This window comes from Hypoxylon trugodes (genome assembly GCF_022578975.1).
Source record: "Hypoxylon trugodes strain CBS 135444 unplaced genomic scaffold F4822scaffold_4, whole genome shotgun sequence".
In the NCBI taxonomy this organism is placed as follows: Eukaryota; Fungi; Ascomycota; class Sordariomycetes; order Xylariales; family Hypoxylaceae; genus Hypoxylon; species Hypoxylon trugodes.
Genome location: NW_026250019.1, coordinates 3787976 through 3811880, shown reverse-complemented (window position 1 = coordinate 3811880; position 23905 = coordinate 3787976). Strand labels below are relative to the sequence as shown.

The 23905-nt window shown below is 46.9% G+C and overlaps 7 protein-coding genes across 7 annotated transcripts; 4 read left to right on the top strand and 3 right to left on the bottom strand.

Annotated features, from left to right (window-relative positions):
- Positions 1-1366: 1366 nt before the first annotated feature.
- On the top strand, positions 1367-2548 carry F4822DRAFT_443252 (terpenoid synthase; the record flags this gene model as incomplete). Its single annotated transcript, XM_051463084.1, has 3 exons — positions 1367-1773; positions 1827-2100; positions 2152-2548. The coding sequence occupies exons 1-3, from the start codon at positions 1395-1397 to the stop codon at positions 2546-2548; spliced, it is 1050 nt and encodes a 349-aa protein (XP_051316172.1). The 5' UTR covers positions 1367-1394.
- Positions 2549-3114: 566 nt separating this feature from the next.
- Positions 3115-4576, bottom strand: F4822DRAFT_428734 (uncharacterized protein; the record flags this gene model as incomplete). Its single annotated transcript, XM_051460962.1, has 6 exons — positions 3115-3394; positions 3528-4006; positions 4096-4197; positions 4236-4264; positions 4355-4492; positions 4570-4576. 6 exons carry the CDS (start codon positions 4574-4576, stop codon positions 3115-3117), a joined length of 1035 nt encoding a protein of 344 aa, XP_051316171.1.
- Positions 4577-7144: 2568 nt separating this feature from the next.
- F4822DRAFT_401825 (kinase-like domain-containing protein) lies at positions 7145-8522 on the top strand. The gene has a single exon (XM_051457973.1). It carries the CDS (start codon positions 7256-7258, stop codon positions 8354-8356), a length of 1101 nt encoding a protein of 366 aa, XP_051316170.1. The 5' UTR covers positions 7145-7255; the 3' UTR covers positions 8357-8522.
- Positions 8523-12260: 3738 nt separating this feature from the next.
- F4822DRAFT_235222 (putative C6 transcription factor) lies at positions 12261-14915 on the top strand. The gene is made up of 5 exons (XM_051454204.1): positions 12261-12416; positions 12481-12703; positions 12771-13652; positions 13738-14024; positions 14108-14915. The coding sequence occupies exons 2-5, from the start codon at positions 12594-12596 to the stop codon at positions 14719-14721; spliced, it is 1893 nt and encodes a 630-aa protein (XP_051316169.1). The 5' UTR covers positions 12261-12416; positions 12481-12593; the 3' UTR covers positions 14722-14915.
- Positions 14916-15373: 458 nt separating this feature from the next.
- F4822DRAFT_235070 (bacteriocin-protection, YdeI or OmpD-associated-domain-containing protein) lies at positions 15374-16459 on the top strand. Its single transcript, XM_051454203.1, has one exon. It carries the CDS (start codon positions 15586-15588, stop codon positions 16309-16311), a length of 726 nt encoding a protein of 241 aa, XP_051316168.1. The 5' UTR covers positions 15374-15585; the 3' UTR covers positions 16312-16459.
- Positions 16460-21192, bottom strand: F4822DRAFT_235069 (P-loop containing nucleoside triphosphate hydrolase protein). Its single transcript, XM_051454202.1, has 3 exons — positions 20704-21192; positions 19704-20628; positions 16460-19639 (listed from the first exon to the last, which is right to left on the bottom strand). The coding sequence occupies exons 1-3, from the start codon at positions 20758-20760 to the stop codon at positions 16608-16610; spliced, it is 4014 nt and encodes a 1337-aa protein (XP_051316167.1). The 5' UTR covers positions 20761-21192; the 3' UTR covers positions 16460-16607.
- Positions 21193-21624: 432 nt separating this feature from the next.
- On the bottom strand, positions 21625-23583 carry F4822DRAFT_437221 (putative GMC oxidoreductase; the record flags this gene model as incomplete). The annotated part of the gene is made up of 1 exon (XM_051462394.1): positions 21625-23583. One exon carries the CDS (start codon positions 23581-23583, stop codon positions 21625-21627), a length of 1959 nt encoding a protein of 652 aa, XP_051316166.1.
- Between the last annotated feature and the right edge of the window lie 322 nt (positions 23584-23905).

The window sequence follows — 23905 nt, the reverse complement described above, 5'->3', positions numbered from 1 at the left end:
ATATATATTATCATATAGAATAACGAGAAATTTACCTGATTCCAAGATTCAGCCGGGGTATTACGAATCGCGACCTCTCCTATTCCATATTCCCATCGCTTTTGGCATGCTTAAGAAATAGTATCCAAGGGAATACGCACTACAATACTCGTATTGATGACGATGCTGTGGTTTTACAACGCAAATTAATATAAAAGAGGAATGTTACGCCACAATAGAAAAAGAAGAGAAAGGAGAAGAGAAAGGAGAAGAAAAGAAACGAATAAGATCAGAGAAGGCAAAGAAAGTATATGTAAATTCTAAATTTCAATAGAGATCGAAAATAGACTAAGAATCCGAACTAAACCGCGAAAGAGGTTCTACAATACATGGGTCGGATTAACGAGGACCACATCATGACGAAACTGCGGTACAATCCGGAACTCGGAATAGACCTGACCTATTATCAACTCTAAAACAACTAATTCCCAAGGCATGAAGGGCAAGCATTTCTCAGGCTACATATAAAATGACAACAGTTGAGTATGAGATCTACGCGCGTTTTTCTGTACCTCCTAATTAGGATTGGTGCTGTACATCTCCCGAAGCGCCACAAAGGGTCTCGGAACTTGGCACTTTCCCTTTATGGGTTGGTTTACTGCCATCTAGCAAATCAGATTCAAGGCCGTTTCTGTGACACCTGCAGAAAGAGGAGCCAATGAGCTTTCAACTATTTGCTGTTGTAATACTCTCGACTTTATTGATACGATGCACGAGATTGTGGCTATGAAAATTCTGTGTTGATAGTCAAAGGCCACAAAACTTCCCAGGGTACTCGGAATGTGTGTTTTAGAATATACTATTCCGTATACTGGGTCCCCGTAGGATAGTCCTAGCCGAGATTTTCCTTCCTAAACAACTACGAGCACTTCATGTGGGGGTCTAGGCAAAATCCTTCGAACAAGTCATAGAAAATACAACCGTTGATAGCTAGGGATCTCCCTCGGTTCGGAGTCTAATGATATAATTGGCGAATCTTCCTATCTTTGGAGATAGCCTATGAGTGCGACAACATCAGTCTAACTACCAACCTTGTCAACAATAAGACCTCGCAACCCAGAATACAGGGCCATACTCCACTGTTGGGTGTTAATACGTCTCTAGACAAGTCTTGGTTCTCTGCATGATGTGATGTACATCTGGAGTTGGCTGCTTACCTTGGTATGCATGTGACATCAACACTTCACATCGTCGCTTGTGATCCTCTCACGTAACGCCAACCCTCGTTTGGAAAGTAAAAAGATCTATACGAATATATAGGAACTGTATTTACCACCTCTAGAACGGTTATTCCAAGAGAATTCTCATACTCTATAGGACTTCAACACTTTGTGATATCCTAAATATTAAGCAAAATGTCTAAGACTAGTACATTACGTTTCACATTAAGTTTTAAGAAACCAAATTTCAATAATCTCCCCAATTTCATCCCTAGACACAAATCTTCATTAAGTCAATCCTCAGTCTCGTCAACTTCTTCAACCAAGCTCGACACATCCTTAGCTCCGCAGTCCATCACGGCATTCCCGGTGCGTGTACACAAGGACGAAGATCAAGTTTCACAGAGTGCTCTTGATGCCCGAAATAATTTCCAAGGCCTTCTTCCCGATGCTGATTATAGATCCCATTCCTCCGGCCCATATGGTAATTTCTTTGCTTTAACATGGCCTGACGGCATAACAGAAAGGGTAAAGCTGGGCACTGAGATCATCGAGACTTTATGGTTATATGATGGTTTGTACATGCCTACCCTGTCTCCTAGCTATCACAACTGACGGTGCTATAAGACGTTATTGAAGATGTACCTCACAACGGAGCTCTAGAGGTGCATGCCGGTGTCCGAGACTCGTTAGCAGGAAAGCCAGACAAGCCAAGCTCCAAGATTCAGGTCTCCACATTATTCAATCGTTTTGGCGAACGCTTGATTAAAATGGATAGGAAGGGGGCGCCGCGGGTAATAGACTCATTAAAGTCGTACCTTGATAACTACGATAGTCGGAAGACCCCGTTTGCCACAATTGGTGAATACACCGAATACAGGAGAGTGAATGTCGGTTTTGGGTTAGTTCCCGGGTTCCCTAAGCTTATGGTTTCAGTGCTAACATAATCTAGGATCATGGAAAGCTTCATGCAATGGACCCTAGGCATCTCCCTTAATGAAGCTGAAATAGAGTTATCTCGCGATTTCTACCTGTCTTCTGGTCGGGTGTTAGGACTCACGAATGATTATTTTTCGTGGAACGTGGAGCGAAAAGAACCTGCTGACCGGCAATGGAATGCGGTCCCACTGATCATGAAGCAATATAACTTGAACGAAAAAGACGCAACCGTTTTTCTCCGAGGGTTAGTGGTATACCACGAGCAACAAGTCCGGAAATTAGGTGTGGAGCTGTTGAAAAGGTCTAAAAATTCACCGAAGATGGTTAAGTACGTCAACGCAATGGGGTTGCTCTTAGGAGGAAACTGTTTTTGGAGCAGTAATTGCGAGAGATACAACCCGGAGATGTGACCAGTTGTGGGGCGATATTTCTTAGCAAGCTGTCAGAGTCAGCGAAAAGCGGACGTTAGTGGGTGGATTAAGGAGACGTACCATTGCATCTCCTGATATGCGGAACACACGTTTCCCTGCACACGAATGGGGTTATGTGACAACCTCGCCGAAGAGTGGGCGGGGAATTTTACTTATATCCATCTTTTAATAGACCACGGTTCAACATCCACCACGTACCTATCCTGGTAGGTGTTCTGAATATGAATATGAATACACGCAGGCTGCCAGGCACATGCTTAGGGGCAATTAATTATAGCAGGATATGCCTGACCAATAGGAATAAATTTAAGAATCGAAATTTGTCATACACTTTGGATTAAGTAGTAAGATACGTGTGATCTGAGAACAATATGTCGCACTCCTGTCTTGAGGGATGTACCTAACCACACTTATTGACAGTTGTGGTTACTAAGATACATTTGGTTAGCTACTTGGGTAGTGGAAACTTTAATTTTTTTAAAGTTGCGGGTCATGTGTCTGGGTACGTACTGGTTCAACTACATATGGGATATAGCTGTCTGGCTCTAGACATTTGAATAATGGACTTCATATTCCGTCTCTTTCTGGATCTTTCCCTGTGGAACGATATGTTCTTGGCTGCCTGATACGTCAAGGTCATCTAACTTTACAGGAGGGCCCATATTTGAACGTATCTCCGACTTCTTCTTTGAACTGCCGTAGCCCTGGCTTGTCGAGTTTCCGAAGGGAAGGAATTTTAACAACGGACGCAAGGCAGCAAGTGACGCTGTGAAGATCGTGAGACCTAATTCTGTTACAGAATACACGAATGTCGTTAAATACGCGCTTTTCTCGTGTTAGTATGCCTCAGTGTGAAGAATTATAATATCTAGGGTGAAAACCCATAGATTTGGGCAAGGTGGATAACTTCCGCTGCCAAATCGTTGAAAGGGGCAATAGATCGGTCCGTATTACTTACTTTGATGCTTCTACTCCCACACTTGTCGTTAATTTGGCGACGTCGACGAGATATTTCAGCCGAATAACGGTGGCAATGGAGCTCACTATACCTAACCCGAGCAGGATCATGACGGACACCTTTGTTCGAAGGCTGAGCTGTACACCCTTGAGTAGCAGTATAGGAAGCCCGCTGTATAAAAATGAACTAACGATATCCATGCTGCTTATGGAATACCCTACGTTTGCCAACACGTACGCCGGAAGACAAGTACCCTTTCCATCCTTGGGCATCTCACCCCAACTCATACTCAAGGGCTGACATTGGAGGCCTACTATTGTAGCCGACGTTATAGTCCATATAGTTAATACAACGATGGATCCGATTAGAAGTTTTTGTATCGGTTTGTTGGTTACGGCGATTCGATAGAGTACCAGCGCGACACTGACTTTCGCTACGTAGACAACGATGACGTAAGCCAGGGTAGAAGCCACAAAGAACTAAAGTTTGAACGTTAGCCAACAGACGGCCCAATGATTATGTCCCTTCACGATGCCCCTTCGCAACCATATCCGCCTAATATACGCACCTTTACACCCGTGATGGGGTTCCATTCAGGTCTCATCTCCGCGGAACCATAACCGTTATTGAGAGAGATTAAAGTGAACGTGCAGAGCAGAATAAAGCCCGCCTGTTTGTATGTTAGTCCATAACCCACTACTTCTATACCCGGCGATTTTCCAGAATTTTGCATACCACTATATCAGAACGTCAGCAGTAGCCACAATGGGGGACTTTGCAACTCGAAACAGGTTTAAAGGGATGATAAAGAATTATAAACCACGTACGCGCAAAGACCATAGCGAAGTCATCATAGCCGAAAGACTTGCTTAGACGAATTCGGACGAACGCCCTCAATGCAACAGCTATTATGTCCAGAACCAGGAACGTATATATTACTGGTGGTAAACTGTCTCTCGCCTCTTCTGGGTATACAAATTAGCCGTGTTCTGGGAGATCTGTAGTTGCACGATAAGAATAACTACCACGCTCGTATACATACCCCACATCTTGAAGTGTCTGTATCGGAATATAGCTAAAAGAGTGTGATAGAAAATAAAAAGACAAAATTTGAGCTAAAGCTGTTCACATAGTCGAAGTATGATATAGCGAAACCAAAATAACTATTTAAATGATAAATATTATAGGCTTAATTGTCCCTTGATCGAGGAAAAGGAGCAAAAGGGGGAACAACAAACTAGTCGATCAGACAGCGGTCGACAGCCCGTGCAACATACGTTCTTGGGAGCACTACTCAATAGATGATCACACTATGTACTTTCAGGGGATGGAATTCTTTACAAGGTGTAATCAGATCTCGCGTAGCTTGGTGTATTGCACAGTGTAGGGAACCCCCTGGGAATAATCTTACGGTCTCGACCCATCCGAAACATTCATGCGTTTAATTGTAGATAAAACCCCTTCACTAACGTACGTAGTATTGTTGCTTACTATGGGGTGAACTCAATAGGCGAAGTCTGGGGATGAACATTGAAGCATACCTCCATCACAATTCCGGATAGACAAATTGTGGATAGGCTATACGCAATTTCTTGTGCAAGTTCGTTTTCATAACGATCAGCTCAATTGAATCGACACAATTGACGTGCGTCACGATATATAATCGATCGGTTGCTACTTCGTCTTGATCGTAAACATGATGCGGTAGCCTTAAGCGAAGCGCGTCGAAAAGAATTCGAGCCCCTGTTGCTGATGTTTAGGCTTAGTCTGAAGTTACATGGACCCATGAGGATTACCATTAAGGGAAGGCGGCAAACGGGTATGCTCTCCCGTTAGTTAAGGCGCCCCCAAGACGACCCCATGCGCGGGAACAAGCCGTCTTTAGATCAACCGCAAGGGTTATTTCCCGGAACCGACTCTCTGATACCTGGTATCATCCAATGAAACCGACTGGGATTAATTGCCTAGCTAGGTAGGTGTGAATATTGGGGGCGAACAGACCTTGACATGGCTACCCAAGTGAGTTACGATAGAAGCATCATTGAAGCAAGCTCGTCTAGCTGGGAGAGACGGCGAGATAGCCGAGAAATGATTGGAAGTATATGCAAGACTGCAGGTGTGCTTGCTAATGAATTTCGTGAAATGAAGATGCACGCATGTTGGCATCATTATTGATAACACAAGTTCTTGTTTCAACGATACCAGTAAGGTAATAATTGACCTATCAAGTAGAAGTCAGGCAACACGAGAATAACCCAAACTATTATTGAAGATTTATCAATACTAAGTCCAACCACTCGACCTTTTTAGACATGGTAAAGAGCCAGTTTGAACCGAACGACAAGATACCCTGGACTAGGTAATTTATAAACAGCCCGGTACCGGTAAGAAATCAAATGTCCAGACCCGCGGTGACGGAGGAAAGCGGGTTACAGATTAACATACACTATATAGGAGGAAATGTCAACAAATTGCCGTAGGAAAGACCTTAAGGCATGACAGAAGCATTATATAAGCAAGTCAATAAAAATGTTACACGACCCTTCTTGATGAATTAGCAGAATCGCTTACAAGAAAATAACCGCCATTTATCTTTTGAAATACTATTGTTAATAACAACAGAGGTCGACGATGACATTTGTGTAATACATATACATGCATAGCATGTAGATGCAGGTAAGGTCGTACCAAAATCCATATTAGGTGTGGCTGCATGAACCCTGAGTTACAAATAAGCTTTCATACTGGTAGCCAGTCAAAATTTCAACGGGCAATGTTCCTCCTACGGAAAGGGCAAGGGTTCCCTGCATACTAGATTAAACTCTGATTGGCTTTCTCCTTTCCTGCGGCATGTTCCTGGGGGCTGATCTACGCTCGGGCGGGTACTATGCATAGCTAGCTAGGTACTATTTGTTTCTAGACCTTAATTTGATGACTAAGTTACCGTATAATAATATCAAATGGGATGTAAAGCGAGTGGTTGATAAGAAGAATATGTAGATTGAGCTTCTTTCATCTTCTTTGCATCGAGCAGCCACGTATTTTATCATATGTAGGGACCCATTGGTACCAGAGAATGTACTCGCATTCATGTATAAATCCATAGGAGCGACTAACGAAAATACCAAAATCGGCAATGATCGACATAATCATCGAACGATTAAGGAGGACTGCAGGATGTAATGCAGCCTTTTTATACGCTCAGCAGCCAATCCACCTGCAACGGTGACACAACCCTCACCTCTCTACCAGCCACGGTATTGGGCATATTATGGTCTTGACTAGTACATGCCAACGTAAGGACGCTAATCCAACCCTTGAAAGAAAATATTTTCACGAGCGAATGAGTGATTAGGGTAATTAGGGGGTCCAATGTTCTAGCTAACAGACAGGATAATACTTGGTCCCCTGCTTTGGAAAATAATGATCTGTAACTTTGTGAAGTGATATTCCAAGGTACGAGCTTTGTGTGGTATGTAGGCGTCGCCTTTTTTGCAGACCTACTGTGCAATATTTTCCTAATTGGGATGGGAATACTTCAGGTAGCCAGGGAATCCAATAGTATTTGCAGTACGTGTACTAGGCAAGTATCTGTTTATTTTCCTCTAAGTCGGGCACCTACCCGAGGAGAAAGTTTGTTTAAAGACTCATTCTCCTGACATTCATTGTGGAAGGCTCGATAGTCTGGTGTATCTCTTCATAAATTTACCAACGCAAATCTTACGAAAATGACCGAGAAAACAGCAGCGGACACACCGACCACTGTTGTTGGAACTAGTCCAGATCAATCTTTGGACCTGCCCACTGTTCCTGAGGAAGTCACGGCATCATGGCTCTCCGGAGTCCTCGGGACTAAAATTAAATCGATCAAACTGGAAAAAGTTGTACCTGGCACGGCCACCAAGCTCTTCGTGACCGTCGAATACGATGAGACAGACAAGGCGACCCTAAGGCCAACGCATTTATGCATCAAGGGTGGCTTCAACCCCGCACTTGTCGAGCAGATGCCTTGGATCGTCAGCATTTACCAACGCGAGGTCGAATTCTTCAACCGAATCGCTCCAACCCTTGATCACATGGAAATCCCTAAATCGTGGTGGGCTGGGCATAACTCGAAGCAAGGCATAGTGATAATGGATGATCTTGCCGCCCAGGGCTGCACATTTGGCACCGTCACTGAGGCCTGGCCTGTATCGGATGTTCGCCACGCTCTAGACGACCTCGCGGCTCTCCATGCGAAGACGTGGGGGGTAACTAAAGAAGAACTACCTTGGCTTACTTCAGATTACGACACAGCTCTTCTAAGCCTAATGGAAACCTACGAAGCTGTGGTGAATGGTCCTGAACGTCCAGTTATTCCCGACTTCTTAAAGGACCAAAAACGAATTACAGCGGTGCTGAAAAAGCACTACGCCTCCAGGAATCCCAGGTTCACAGCCCTCACACACGCCGATGGGCATATTTCGAACACTTACCGACGTGATGGCAAGCCACACTTCCTTGACTGGCAGATGATTCATATATCATCAGTGTTTCACGATGTAGCTTATTTCATCTGTGGCGCGCTGAGTACTGAGGACCGCCGCCAAAACGAGCTTTCACTCGTCGACCACTATCTCGTGACGTTGAAAAGGCTAGGCGGTCCATCGTTTTCAAGGGACGACAAAGATGTCATGGAGGAGTATCGCAAGAATATCCTTATTGGCGTAGGCTGGCTGCTTTGCCCTGAAACTATGCAGCCGTTGAAAAACATCGTTCCCATGGCTCTGCGATTTGCAGCCGCCCTAGAAGATCATAAGGTACTTGAGTTGGTGGAATCTTTGCCATGAGCTTTGTTTACCTTAATAGAGAAAGAATAGCGTTGGACTACGTCATTTTAAAGCTACCCAAACCCCAATTACTTCGAACGTCAAGGGAGGAACGTTTCAAACGCATCTTGCTCGACAGATACTATATAGATAGATACCTACCTCGGGATTCAATAGACTATAAATTTCATAGCACACCTACCTAGGTACTCAAGGAGCAGCGGTTAAACGTCAATAACGTAGTGCCTGCATTTTTCATTAAGTTGAAATACCTAAGTAAAACCCAGGTATGGGGATAAACAATTCCCATAAATTTCTTTCATACTATAATCCCGTATGAATTACTAGGGATAAGTAGGCTCGCATGAACCCGTCGTATTAGAGTGCAGATCCGTCACAAGAGAACAATATATTCTGGGTACTGTACCCCGGTATGTATCGCCGAATGATTATATTGGTAATGAATACCTGACCCTAGACACCCAGTTCACAGGTTTTAAATTAGATAGGCGAATATCGTATACTCCGTGCGGAATTGGGGGTCTATGACCATACCCTGGACCTCTTCCAATAAAAGTTCCACTCTGGTTCCATTCAGACTCAAATGTTTAGGTAAATACCTTTGGTTGCAGAGGAGTCTTCAGCACTACCCATCATTTACAGGGCGCTGATTATATGTAAAGAGTCATCGTGTTACGAAAGCTCATTGTACTGGTTAGTAATTGCATTATGACTTAGATAAAATCAAGCTATCAATATACCCTTCGAAACTTCCCCTACATTCCCCTTTTTCATGAAGGGGACATCCGTATATTCCCATAATACGTACGAATAGGTAGTATTTTGCTATCCTCGCTTATTTTATGGAAGCTAATAGAATATAATTTGAAACAGCTGTACCCCAACCCTGTTCCGTTTAGGATATTTTTCTACATCGGATTATGCCCACGATTGATCATGATCATGGGTCATAATGGTCCCAGGAGCATGGCGTTGGGACAAAATATATTCGACGGGGAGATTTGCCAATCAATAAGCCCCCTATCCATGAGATAGTCCCACCGTTCCCAACAAGTTACCTAGGTATTCGTATTACGAGTCATAGTTGGGGAGTCGGCTTCTGTTCCACTGCTATCCCAGACGTGCAAGATTGGACAAATTCTACGGGTTGCACCGGGCACCCGCACCTAGTTACCACCTAGCTGGAGTGGATAGGAATTCGGAAGTCCGTGGGGCACCTAAGTCGCAATCGTCGTTGGGTCGTAAGCGATGCGGATGGTCTAGCGACAATGAGCCAAAACACAGTGCCTAACTAGGATGCAGATTGATATAGTGCGGAAACGTTGTACAGCTTTTTGCAGGGGCTTGCCGAATATACATTCTCACTGGGTAGTCTTCAAACGACTGCCAGTATGCTGTTCAAGAATGCGACACAGTCGGGCGGCGAGACCAACCTAGCGATAAGTCAAGACCTCAGTAGCGCAGAACGCGCTTCTGGTTCTTAGCTCCGTCCTTATTAGTCGAGTAACCTTTCAAATTTACGCGATTGCTTCATTATTCCTTGCCACATATTCTTTTGACAGATATGGATATTCAAGTATATGTGTTGCATATAGCCGTTTGATGTAGCTGTCCCTAGTTATTCCTCATGCTAAAACGATCGCGTTTCTTGAAGCATAATACTACATTTAGATTGATTGGGAAAGTCAGTAGCGCTCCTTTTCTGCCTGGATCCGAAATCCTCCGATCAAAATATGGAACCGAAAGAGTACCGGGCCGATCGGGTAAGGGGTTCGGAGTGGGGCCGTTTCGCAGCCTGATTCAGACATGCGAAACCAACACTGCATACATGTACTGCATGGTTGTTAGGCACCCGCGTAGGTTCTAAGATAATACGCGGGGGTATGGCATTCGAGGTATCTACTCGTAAATAAATGGGTTAATCTATGCCTAGATAACATAGCTTGTGATGCAGCATGTGATATTTTTCTATGGCCATAGATATGCAACGGGCTGGCGAGGTTAGGGCGGCAAGCAATGGATCGTCGTCATCGCCTATGCTGTTGTAAAGCCGACCATGCCATGAACGAACTCCTCTCCCTTAGGTGACTTGCATGGATGCGTAAATCTGAAAAGAGAAGAAACCCATTAATTACCCCCGCCCGCCTTGTCCCAGTTTAAGTGCCAAAATTTCAAAATCCTGTCTGGGTGGGTTGGTTGTTTTGGCAAAATTCGTGTCGGATGCAAATAGATTTAATTCGTAGAACGGTGTTATGTCTGCGTAGGTAAGGAGCTGAGGTACGAGAAGCTCAAGGTTAACAAGAACCTAATCATCGAGTGTATGGCCCTTAGTGAGGTATCGGTCACCTAAGAGTCTCAAAGTTCGCTTTAACAATCCGTAGTTGTTAACTTCAAGACTACCTGATCTCCAATTTCTTTTCCATACTCGAGACCGAGGTCGATCTGTCTTACTGAGAATCGGACTCCGGATTTCGACCACTAATTAGATTCTCAAATGAGATTGAATGATCGTAAGTAATCGTTTCGGGGATCGTTTTTCCGCACGAGAACCCGTTAATCTCCTGCCAGAGCAGAGTACCCTCGTTGTAGAGAACGCATTGAGACAAAGTCATTCCCTCATAAAGCTTTTTTGACCCTCAATTGGATGCATCAACTCTGCATCCTCAAGTATGGTTCTCGATAATATAGCAGCGTGGCTCCCCGCCAAGTGTATCAACCCGCTTCGAATCGGCCTGGCAGTCTACACGACACCAAGCCCAGACCAAAAACAAAGCTCTGAGTATTATTTCCCTTGATCGGATCAATCAATCAGCCGATAATTTGGTACTACCCCATGTAGCTGGATAAATAGTTGAAATGGGAGTCAACGTGGGGAATATCCGGGCCGGGCTCGGCCAAACAATCGCTGCCGCTCCGGGATCAAATGGCCTAGCTGAAGATGCCTTTCAGCACTACGCGGTTATCCGCAATTGTCTTTCTGCCACTATCCTCAGCTAGATGCCATAAAAGCAAGCGGTCGTGCTACATTTGGCGTTGCTAGCCCCTGCTTGTGGTCCTTTTGTCAAGGCCACCTTGCACTAGACCAGCCTACTGTACCAGCCACGCCGTGCGATGCGACGAAGGCCATCATTATTACAGACGGTTCATCTTGCGTTGGCAGCAACGCCGCGTAGCTCGCAATTTCAGCTGGTTTCGGAGTCTATTCCACGGCATCACCGAATAAATTTTTTTTTACAACTCTGGGGCCACTCGAGTGTTCGACTGCCATAACGCCACTCTGTGTAACGATATCACCATCGGAAATAATGTTTGAATCTTCGATATATTTGATGGGACGGGCTCCCCTAATAACTTGCTTCACCGAAATGCGCACTAGGTTTGTCGGAAATAAGGGGATCTGCGAGCCCAATAACGTTGATTAGTCGCCTTGTATTTCGCAACTTTTTACCACGGGCTTGGCGGTGGCAACTTATCTCCGCCCCAGAACCGTTTGTGGTGGAAAGGGTCTTGAGAAAACCCAGGAGGCGATAGATCTTCAAAACAAAAGAGTACCGGCTCGAAGGATCGTGATACTGTAGAGGATTTCTTCTGGATTCTCGACGGCAACCACAGATTGTGATAATGTAAAACGGCATGGTCCGCGAGTATAGGGTTCGTGCCTTGTTGGAGGGCCCTTAGGTAAGGCACCTCTCAAATTTCCTTATCTGAAGGGGTTGGCCTCAATGCATCGCTTAGATAGATTTATAAGGAGGTGCATGTTATGGAAACGGCCTAGATAAATGGGTCGGCATCCCGATAGCAAGCTGGGAGACGGGATCAGTGATGTGAAGAAGGCGCGATACGGAGCAGACAAGACGTGAAATCTTAAAGGGTGGGAACCGACGCCCGCTAAGTAGACGGAACGTTCCGATACAATTCGGATCTCGGCTCTCGGATTTCGGCGGTCTAAATCCGTTCAATTCTTTGAGTACCTAGGTACCTACGAGCAATTACACCTATCCTTGGAGCAGAGGTAAAGATCCCTTGATAGAAGATCGAGGTCCAGGAAGAAAGAACAGAGGTAAATTCAATTATCCAACATCGCATTGTGCCATTACTTTCTCCAACTTCATCCCGATTTGCAGACATCAAAACCCGCGACAATTATAGGTGTCCATCAGCGGCAGCGGCCACGAGAGTGTTATCGGCTACGGACTTCCGCTTCCGTCTCGAGGATATCTAACCTAGTAGGCTCATCATGGATAGGCGTGGGCCGGGTCACTCGGCCCCATATGGCCAGGCCTGCATGCATTGTTTTAAGTCTAAATGCAAATGTGTCTCTCGTCCTGATGGCGACGGCTGTGAGAGGTGAGTACGTCTGCTTCGTACCCCCTTCATCGATGAGCCTAGAACCTCAGTTGTCTAATACTGCTAGATGCCACCGCCTTAATAAGCAATGCCGCCCTTCGGATTCGCTCCGTAAACGAAATGCACAGAAGAACCAAAACTCCACGGCTAGAATTGCGCAACTAGAAGGAAGGCTTGAGAGCCTTGTATCACTGTTACAATCCGTTACCAAGTCACCCGATTCTTCCGATGCCTTACGCAAAATCCTTGACGAAAGCTTAGCAAGTGATGTGCAACCAGACAACGAGCCCGAACCTCAAACTACCACTCCGATTTCGTCCACGAGTAATATCTCTAAGGGTACTTCTGCGATTGATGCTGATGATGGCGGGGTTACCTCACCGCTAGCGAGATCGCATTATCTAAGGGTCAATGGCTTATTGAATGCTGAACCAACTTACGAGCTATCAATTGAAGAAGCCGATAAGAATTTCCGGTTCTTCCGTTCCCATATGCTGAAAGATTTGGCCTTTATCCATATTCCTCTCGATGTTACTTCCGAGCAGCTACGCCAAACCCGACCTTTCCTATTCCAGGCCATCGTCACGGTCGCTTCGCCTATGGCTTACCAGAAGATGGCGCGGGGTAAGGAGCTAAAGCGTGTTTTGGCCCAGAGCGCCTTCGTCGATAATCGGTCAAGCCTAGACTTGCTCCTTGGGGTGCTCACATACGTAGCGTGGGGTTGGGACCCGTTCCTAACGAAATCGAGTACACTTTCTCGCCTTATGATGTTGGCTATGTCGTTTGTGGGAAACTTGCGACTCAATAAACCGCTACCACAGGATGTACACATGATAGGGCCCCTCACCCCGGGTTTCATAAAGCCTCAAAAAGATGAAGTCGAAGATCCAGAACAGCGCCATCTCGAGAGGCAACGAGCTGTCCTTGGGTGCTTTATTCTAAGTTCTATGTGTGTATTCACATCCAAATATCCAAATCCCATAGTTCGCGATTGAAATTAGACTAATTGATGCGACGCGATCACATGCCATTAGTATCTCGTCGTACTATGCGCAGATAGATCCAATGCGATGGACGCCCCAGATGGACGAGGCTCTAAATGCCATCAGTTCTAATAAGGAATGTCCAACCGACAATATGTTCGCATTCCAAGTCCGCCTACAGCTAGTTGCACAAAAAGCAGCGCATGTACGAGAACAGCAGGAGTCGAATTACCCCCGCACAGCTACCGCATCCCTTCCGGCCTTCGCCTATGTCAATGCGCTACAGGGACAGCTACAGGATATTCGGGGGAAGCTATCCTCAAAGCTCGAACAAGAACGTAAGTCCATAGGATTGAGCGATAAAAGCCATTTTGCATCGTTGAATCTGCATTGAATGCACGGGCGCTGACAAGCGGACCAGGAACTCTTATCGCGCAAATCCATTATGTCAATCTCTGCATAAATGAATCATTTCATACGGCGAATTCCGATGCACCAGTCCTCACTACGCCTACGGCCGGCGGAACTTCTGGATTCGAGCGTTTGGAATGCCTATGGGGGTCTGTAAAAGCGATTAAGCTGTGGCTAGACTCTTTCTTTGCTGTATCGCCCTCGGCGTTGCGAGGCATCGCATTTCCTTTCTGGGCGCAAATGGCGCGGTGTTTGGTAGTACTTTGTCGGTTGTCTACGCTCGAAGACCCGGCCTGGGATCGTAAGGCTGTACGCGAAACAGTAGACCTGCTTGCGGCGCTCGACCGCATAGCTGAGAGAGCGGAGCTAGCTAGTCGTGAAGCTAGCGAACCGCCTGGGGATGACCTATTTATGCAGGTTTCGAGGCTGATGAAGATGTTTAGAGCGTGGGCTGCCGCCAAGATGGCTCCAGCGGAAACAGGAGAGGAACCAGGTTGGACATATGGCGATGCGGCGACGAATGCGGAAGGAAACATTATGGATTTCGATCCGAATCAGATGATGCAATTCATGGACCTTGGGGCTGACACATGGTGGGAAGAATTCTCTGCCGGCTTTAGGTAACCCAATACGGGTTCCAATGGCACCGTGTAATACTATATTTGTATCATCCACGTAAATGTGTCGCTTGTATTCTAGTGGCTAGCCTTAATTATATCTGCTGCTTTCTTAGTTATTGTATAAACTAAAGACATGATATTACCTCGTGGGATCAATGGGAAGATGCTGGCATTAACCACATGAAGATTTTCTGTTCTATACACAATTGGGTTTGGACTTACCATTCTTCCCTTCTCTTAACCTAGGTAGGCAACATGGCTGCCGACCCGTAACTATGGTATACAGTGATGACCGTGTCGAGAACATACTTCTTAGCACCATCTAAATTACTAATATGGGAGGTATCTGAATGATTGTACTTACCATCAGATTTGGAGAGACATAGTTATGTGTCCAGCGCCTAGATGTAACGCACCATGATTTCTAGATCAACGGGGTGTGAGAAATAGTAGGGGTTACCTAGGTAATGTTGGGTTCTACATTAATAGGGCACTTTACGAAGGATTAGTGCGTCGATTAGTGCTGCGGCTAGGTACACAAAGACGCTAACTGCAGATACCTGTAGGGTGCCTAGAGGGTCACATGATAGGCACCTACACCCCACCTATCCTCTATACAATTAGCGTCGCAACTACTAAACCTCATTTCTTATTTCCTCCTACGACCTTAAATGGGGAACATTACTTCACAACTGGTATTATGAGGTGCTAGTCATTCATTAACCGTGATAACATAGATGAGCGGATGGTTAATCTTACCCCTTAACGATAAAATCTCGGCCGACCGTTAGTGGCGCGTTTCACGCATTGCGATCTTAGATCTAAACCGTTTAATCAATTGCCCTTCTTTATTTCGTTTAACAATATCATGCCTATAGAACTTCCCGCTCTCACCGTCGCCGACGCAGCCGCGTGGTTGAGTTGGCTGTCTCGGAATGGTGGCACGTCTAAAGGTGTTTGGCTGACATTGGCCAAGAAAGGCGCGATAAAGCCAACATCGCTAGCCTACGCCCAGGCGCTCGATGAGGCATTATGTTATGGCTGGATCGACGGGCAGGTCCGTGGAGGGCAAGGCGACACCGTGAATGTATGCTACACGCAACGATTTACACCACGAACAGCACGGAGCTCCTGGTCTAAGCGCAATGTTGAACATATAGCGCGACTCGAGCGCGAAGGTCGAATGACGGAAGCTGGGCGACTCGCTGTAGAGGCTGCTAAGGCGGATGGTCGTTGGGAGGCCGCGTACGCCGGACAGGCTACAGCGGACCTTCCACCTGAATTCCTTGCCGCTGTAGCCGCTGTCCCCACTGCTCAAGCCACCTACGACACGCTGACACAGCAGAACCGGTTCGCTATCTATTACCGCCTGACTGCCCTAAAAACCCAGGCCGGACGCGAAAAAAGGATTGCTGCCTTCGTCGACATGTTGGCGCGTGGTGAGACACCATATCCGCAGAAACCGCGCACGCGAACTTCAAGTCCCAAAATATCGAAAACTGCTTCGGTTGCTAAAAGAGATACCCGTACACCGAGAGCTCGATTAATTGTTGCGACGCGTAAATCCGCGCGTCTAGCCCAACAAACAGACTGATTCCTTTTATACACTATAACAACAAAATATTTAAATTCGTACCGCCTGTTTAGGACCTAACTCACTGATATTGGCGCAGCTGAACCGCCGATCGCCCTATGGCTCCGCGTATACCCCCTATAATATAGAGGGTAGAGCTTCGATCTTAGGTGCTCGGCGGGGTTATTATGCTCACTGAGTCTCTATTTATAGAAGGGTCAAGCCCTAAAAACTGTGAATTAGTTCAAATTTTCGCTCTATTATAACCTCATTATCTACCCTCATCTCGACGAACCCAGGATAAAATGACCAAAAGGTCATTGCAACATTTGCTGCATAGCATTGATTCGATAACTCTCGCTTCGCTCCATCAATTCCCCATGACTCCCCTTATCTATAATCCTACCGCCTTCCACCACAAAGATAACATCAGCTCTCTGTACGGTGTGTAGCCTATGCGTTATAGCAATCACCGTCATTCGCCGCGCGATCCTTTCAAGGCCTACTTGTACCGCCCGTTCACTCTCGGCATCTAGTGCACTGGTACTTTCGTCCAACAACAACAAGTCAGGGTTACGAACCAGCGCACGTGCAATAGCAAGTCGCTGACGTTGGCCGCCAGAAAGGCGAGACCCATTTGGCCCGCACTCCGTATCATAGCCCTGCGGGAGACTGACAATTGTATCATGGATATTCGCAGTGCGACAAGCTTCCTCTATCTCGGCGTCGGTGGCTTCGTGACCAGGACGAGCGCCTAAGCCAACATTAAACTTGATACTGCCGTTGAAAAGCGCATTGTCCTGCGGCACGACTGAAATATTGTCGCGGAAGTCAGCGGTCTCACACAAACCAATATCCACACCATCGATTTCGACTGATCCTATTGAAGTATACATTCGCTGAATAAGACCCATGATGGTTGATTTGCCTGCTCCCGAGGGCCCGACAAGGCCAACGAACTGTCCGGGTTGGATTGTGAAGGATAGACCTTTCAGAATTGGCTGGTCTGGCCGAGATGGATAAGCAAAGTGGACGTCGCGAAAAACGACGCTCACTCCCTTGGAATGAGATGGGTTCGTCACTAAGGATTTACCCTCTGCTTCAGCTTCAACGTCACGGTCCTTTTCTCCTTCTCCCTGACCGTCTTCATGCAGGCGGAGGGTCTCCGATGGTTTATTGTCACCTCTGAGATTGATAAGATTTAATACCCTCGAGGCCGCAGTCCTAGCCCTTGAATATTCAGGAACAAGTGAGAACATCTGGCCCCATAGTGTTGCGCTCACTAGCATCGAAACCTGAACGATGTAGAATTGGGTCTGGGTATATTCGCCGCGTATTATAAGCTGTGAACCCCACCAATAAGAAAGTGAGTATATGAAGAAACCCGTGCTATTCGAAATGGAGAGGTAGATGCAAGTATGCAAGGCTTCTTTGATCATACTTTTTCTGGGTCCCTTTAAGGCTTTTCGATATCGACCGATTGTCTCGTCTTCTAACGAGAAGCTCGCAATGGTTTTGATCTGATTTACTGCTTCCACGGTAATCCCGATTGCCTGTACAAATGCCTTATGGCTTCGTTCCTGGTGCCGAGAAGTAGCCCGGATCTGAAAAATGCCAGCCGCGAGTAAAATGGGGACCATTGCCAAACACACAAGGGCGATCTTCCAAGCGAAGACATGACTGACAATAATTGCGACGAAGAAGTTTACCAAAATTGAGAAGGTCGTGGCGATGATGCTTCCACTAAACGCTGCTATCGAAGCACCATCCCTTGTTATAACGCTCAGAAGAGAACTAGGCGTGCGATTACCGGAGCTATGCCACTCGACGTTCTGCTCCATCAGAGTTCTGAAGCTAAGTATTCGGAGTTTGTAGACGAGATTTTCGGACACGCGACCGAACGACGACCAGCTGCCTAAGTTGGCGAAGAATTCGATGACCGCCAGCATGAAGATAAGACCACCGAAGAATCGACCAAGATACAAGATGCGTGAGACTGCTGCATGGCAAGCGCTAAGAGCGCTGACAGTATTGCCGAATATCAAACCCATTGCTGTGAAAGTACACCCGACGATGATAGCGGCTGGTACAGCAAGAGCCAGCCATCTGTAGTCTGGCCTGACTAGTGCGCCCATACCGGAGAGAACAGCACGAGAAGAAAGAGGATCGTTGATATCGTCGGTTGTGGCTTTGCTAGGAGTGATCGGCGCATTCCCTTCCCTGGGGCCGGGCTTTTCGTCCAAGATTTCCCTTGTGGCATTTGAAGAAGTTGATTTTCGGTTACTAATTGTGTCGCCCAAAGATTCCATGTCTACGTTATTGAGCGACGACAATTCCGAGGTCTTCCCCGCCGAGCTGTCTAGTCCTTGCAAGCTAGCTAGATGAGCGAAGGGCCCACTTCGCTCCAAGAGTCTTTCATAGGTTCCCTGTTCAACCACTTCGCCGTCCCGCATAACAACAATATTATCAGCGTGCTTAATAGTGGACAGCCGATGTGCAATTGAAATGACGGTTCGGCCAACAGCTACTTTATCAATGGCTGCCTGAATTCTTTTCTCGGTAGCCGAGTCTAGTGAGGCTGTGGCTTCATCGAGAACCAATATTTTAGGATCGCTAACAAGCGCTCTAGCCAAGGCGATACGCTGACGCTGCCCACCACTCACGAGCTTTCCACCAACGCCGACTTGTGTACCGTATCCTTTTTCAAGGCCGTTGATAAAGGAGAGATCAGCTAAGTCAGCTGCTTTCTGGACTAAGGTAGCGATCTCGGCAATAGCACCTTTATGAGACGCTTCGTTTAAGAGATTGTCGTGGTTGCAATTGGCGATGAAATCCTGTAGTTCGTTGCCAACAATCGCCGATCGCAAATTCTGGTGTTCGGGGCGAGGGGAATTGACAAGGCCGAGAGCAATATTCTCGAAGATGGTTCTGTCGAACAAGTCAGATTCCTGTTGAACCAAACTCACGAATCCCCGTAGATTTCGGACGTCAATTTCCTTAAAATCGGTACCATCAATTAAAATAGTTCCGTTGTTTGGGTCGTAGAAACGATTGAGAAGGGCGGCAATGGTTGATTTCCCGCTACCCGACTGGCCAACAATGGCTGTATATTTTCCCGCTGCGAAAGCCACATTCACATTGTTCAAAGCTAGATCCTTAGGCCGAGACGGGTACGAAAAGGAAACGTCGCGTAATTCGATGCACCCAGGAGTATCCCAAGGAAGTTTGCGTCCAGAATCATGCTTGATTGATGATTGTTGATCCATGTCTGCCCGTAGTCTCTCATACGCCAAGGAAGCGGCTCCGAGGATGGGGAAAAGGGGCGCGAGTCCACCCATGATTATACATGCTATTGAATGAGTCCAAGATTAGAAAATTGTTTGTCTCTGGTATTTGTCTGAGGGGGCACATACCATCAACAAGCAAAAAGACGACGGTATACACCTGACCGAAGGTTGCATTCCCTTTTCCGTTGAGAGAATCGGCAATCATACGACTTCCCTGCCAGTACGCTAGAGCATTGGAACTATATGCTATAAAATATAGCAATCCAGCCTGTATACCTGCGACAATGGCCTTTTTGATACCGAATTTACGCGCGAGTGCCATGTGTTTCGAAAATTTCGCTTCGAGTCTTGGCCCAGCTCCGAAAGCTTGGACGACGAAAATATGTGAGAGCGCCTCCGATGCGATCGAGCCACCGGTCGCAAATGATGCTGCCGATTTTCCCGCGAATTTCTTGAAATAATGGCTTCCACCAACAGTCAAAAGTAGGAAAGCCGGGACGAGCGATACGAGGATCCCCGCCAAAACAGGCTGTTTAATGAATGCGACAATATATGCTGTCGTGAAAAACGAGCATTGACCTATCATTCGACCAACCTTCTCGCTTGTGCCGGTTTGGATGGCGGTGAAATCTTCGTCGAGCCTAGCGCTGACCTCGCCAGCATGTTTATTATCGAAGAAGGCGCAATCCTGGTGAAGAAGATATCGAAAATACCGATCTCTTAATCTGTGCATCAATCGCTGTGATTGGATATTCCAGCAGACCGTGTGACAATAGACAAGGACAAATTGGGCGGCGGCGATAGCCACGAGTTTGGTTATAAGAGATGCGATCGTTGCTTGAGACTGAGAGGCGTCGACGCTATTGGATTCCACGTTGCACGCGATCATGTTCAGATTATCGACTAGTTGACCGAACAGGATCGCTATCAACGGGTATGGGATACCAGCCGCAATTGCAAGGAGAGTGCCCGCAGCCATAAGACCAAGGTCTAATGCTGTCGGCTCTGAGCAGAAAAGCAGCCGGAGGAAAGTAAGGGTTTTCCGCCATGTCTGCTCACAACTAATTAGAGCTTACGCCGACCATAGGATTTGAACAAGAAGATAGCGATTGAGTCGCCTACTTACTGTTTTCTTTGGGGGCGCTTCGCCCCAATCACCATTGCCAGTATTTCCTACCGCCATGGTTTGTGACCTCTCCCAGGTGGAAAAGAACTGAAGTCACGATCTTACATTTTTTTCGCGTCTTTCGATATTCGCTCTTGGACACGATACAATAAAACAGGCGAGGTAAAAACGGCGCAGCCCGTGACCGGCCAAATATTTTACGTGGTAGCAGCCAAGACCACTTGGCACTTTCTGGGCAGGCTCTACTTACATAGCAAAACGAGGTATAGCTACCTAGTCGTATATACCGGGTTATACTTGGGCAGTCTTGGCTACCATCGGCCCCAATTTCTTCGGATCAGATAAGAAATGAAGACGGATCTGATAACTTTCTATTGTGGAGAAATGCTGGTCCATTTCCCCCCTTTTAACGGTCCGTACAGGTACCTTTTACGTAACTTCTATCGTACCTTCCTTGTTGATATACATAGGTGATCCCGAGGAGCTAACCATGCAAGTTGATTATTTAACGGTGCATATATCTTTCTACGGCTAAATCATCTTGGCGGTTGGTAAGACGACATCGGCGACCCCTTCCTCTCTTATTATTACGTTCGCTAGTGGGCTCGGCAGGACTAACTAGAAAAGTTATGCACCTAAGCGCCTAGCTTTTTCGCCCTAATGGGACCGAATTACAGCGCCTGAGACAGCGGACGACAGCGCGAAAAGGTCCGCTCTTCTACCTGAGCCTAGTTACAGCTTAACATACCTGTATACTGTATCCCGTCGCATTATAGAAAATTCCTCACGTAAGCGCCACAACAGCAGCCATGGAGAGTCACTAGAGGCTAGATACGCATCTTTGGTGTTAAGTTATAACTTTTATTAAATTACAGTTACGAGCGTAGTAGTCTAACTTAACCAACAGGTCTACATCTTAAATTACTCGACATATGTAGCGGCCGCATCTTCCAAGATGACATCGCTCGCCTTTTCGCTAAGCATGAAAATCGAAATTAGCGGGAAAGTGCCAGGAGTTAAAGGAAAAGCAGAAGCATCCACCACGCGTAAATTCTTAACACCCCGAACACGGAATCTAGAATCCAAGACGGCAAAAGGGTCATCATCGGAGCCGATGGCGGCGGTAGATGATGCGTGATGCCCGTACGCCTGGTCACGCACATATTGTTTAAGCTGCTCTTCAGTGCTGACTTCTGGTCCCGGATAGACTTCCCTGGTAGCACCGTCGAGACCTGGCAGGGAATTGAAAATCTTGCGTGCGAACTCGATACCATCAACCAGACCCTGAATATCGTCATCACCACCATCAGTGAAATACTCGAAATTGATTAAAGGCACGTCTCGAGGGTCTGAAGATAAAAGCGTTACACTTCCGGCGCGATTACGCGAGTGCGACTCCGATATCGTATAGGTGTATACATCATTGGCACTTAGTAGACCCGTAAGGTTGACATAAGGCGGGAGGTGTCCTAAAACACCATCTGCGACTCCATAAAGAATGAGGTCTCGCTCGCCAGGTCGAGGCGTAACCGAAGACGTGCGTAGAACGAAGCCGTCAAATCCTAAAGTTCCCCATGGACCGGATCCATCCTTTTCCCAGGCCTCCAGGCATGGACTAGGCTGGCCTTCAGGGGCAACGCATTCGTCCCATAAGGTAAAGTTCTTGGGGAACTCTTGAATAACTGGCACTTCATAATGGTCTTGGAGCTTCGTACCGACACCCGGTAGGTCGACAAGTAGCGAAATATTATGCTTTTCAAGCTCTTTGGCTGGACCAATACCACTCAAGAGAAGCAGCTGTGGGGTGTTGAAAGCACCACCTGAAATGATAACATCCCTTTTTGCGGTAGCAGTGCGACGTATCGCTGTGTTATTCTTCTTGGCACGAGAGTCCGCCATGTACAAGCTATCACCTTCAAGGTACTCGACTCCGGTCGCTCGTAAGCCGTCATCAATGTTGATTTTGCTGACAAGACTACCAAGGCGGACCGTCAACGGCAGGCCTAGCGCGACTCCCTGGTTCACTCTTGAACCAGCGGAGAAACGCCGACCGCGCTCGTCTTTCTTGAAACTGATTTGGTATACGTCATTTTCTAGGTCACGATCGGGGCGAAAATCATTGATATCTTTCCTTGCGATTACGTCGAAGTCGGTGGAACTGGCTCTGGCATCCAACCCGAGCGCAGCGGCGGAACCTTGCGCTACCGCCATTATCTGGGGCTCTTTTTCGAAAATCGATTTATTGCCAACACCGATAGGTTGATATCCGCTGAAGCCATGACCAGGGGTGCCAGGAGGTAGGATCAGGTTGCGCTCGAGTCTTTCGAAGTAATGGATCATCTTGTCATGTGTCCAGCTCTCGTCGCCAGTCAAGTTCGCAATGTTATCCCAGTCCCAATCAGACGGCCTGACGGTTAGACCTCCATTGTGGGTATCGCAACCTCCGAGTGTTCCGGCCCTAGGATACCACACTCCAAGTTGGGTTGAGCCCTCAGGCGGGTCACGTCCTACCCAGTATCCTCCGTCCGGCTTCAACCATACGAGTTTGTCGTTTCGGCCAGCCTGTGTTTCGTTGCTGTAGTCCTTCACGTAGAATGACCAGCTTTGCGCTTCGTCCCATTGAGCTTCGCCAATTAGTGCAGGAACTTGTTGGCTGTTTTCCGAAGTAAGGTTCTGCCCAGCCTCGAGGAGAAGTACGGTGTAACCAGCTTGGGCCAGGTTTACCGCTAACGGACCGCCTCCGGGACCAGACCCGACAACTATATAGTCGAATTGGTCATCTTCAGCGGTTCCCGTGGAGTTCCAACCTTGGGTTGAGGGAGCGGATAAGGCTAGGGGAGCGAGGAGAAGGAAAGACTGTAGAATGCGAAAGCCTAACATCGTGGCGGATGGACAAGAGTCAAGACTCTAATGCCTGGATCTGGAGGCCTGCATCAAAGTCATGTTCGTGATGGGCGACGGGGACTTTATACATCCCGAGATCGACGTAGATATCCTCCCTTGCTACATTACGTTATGGTAGTTCCAACGTCGAGAAGGCAACCCCCAAGCTCCTCCGGCGATATCGCAACAGTAGACATGGGTGGCCAGCAAGGGTCAGTAAAATTTTCTTGCCCAACCATAAACTTTTTTCACACCTGAAATCAGCGCCAAGATCAGGGCGAATGTGATCATCGATGTCACTATTTCCAAATTCTAACTA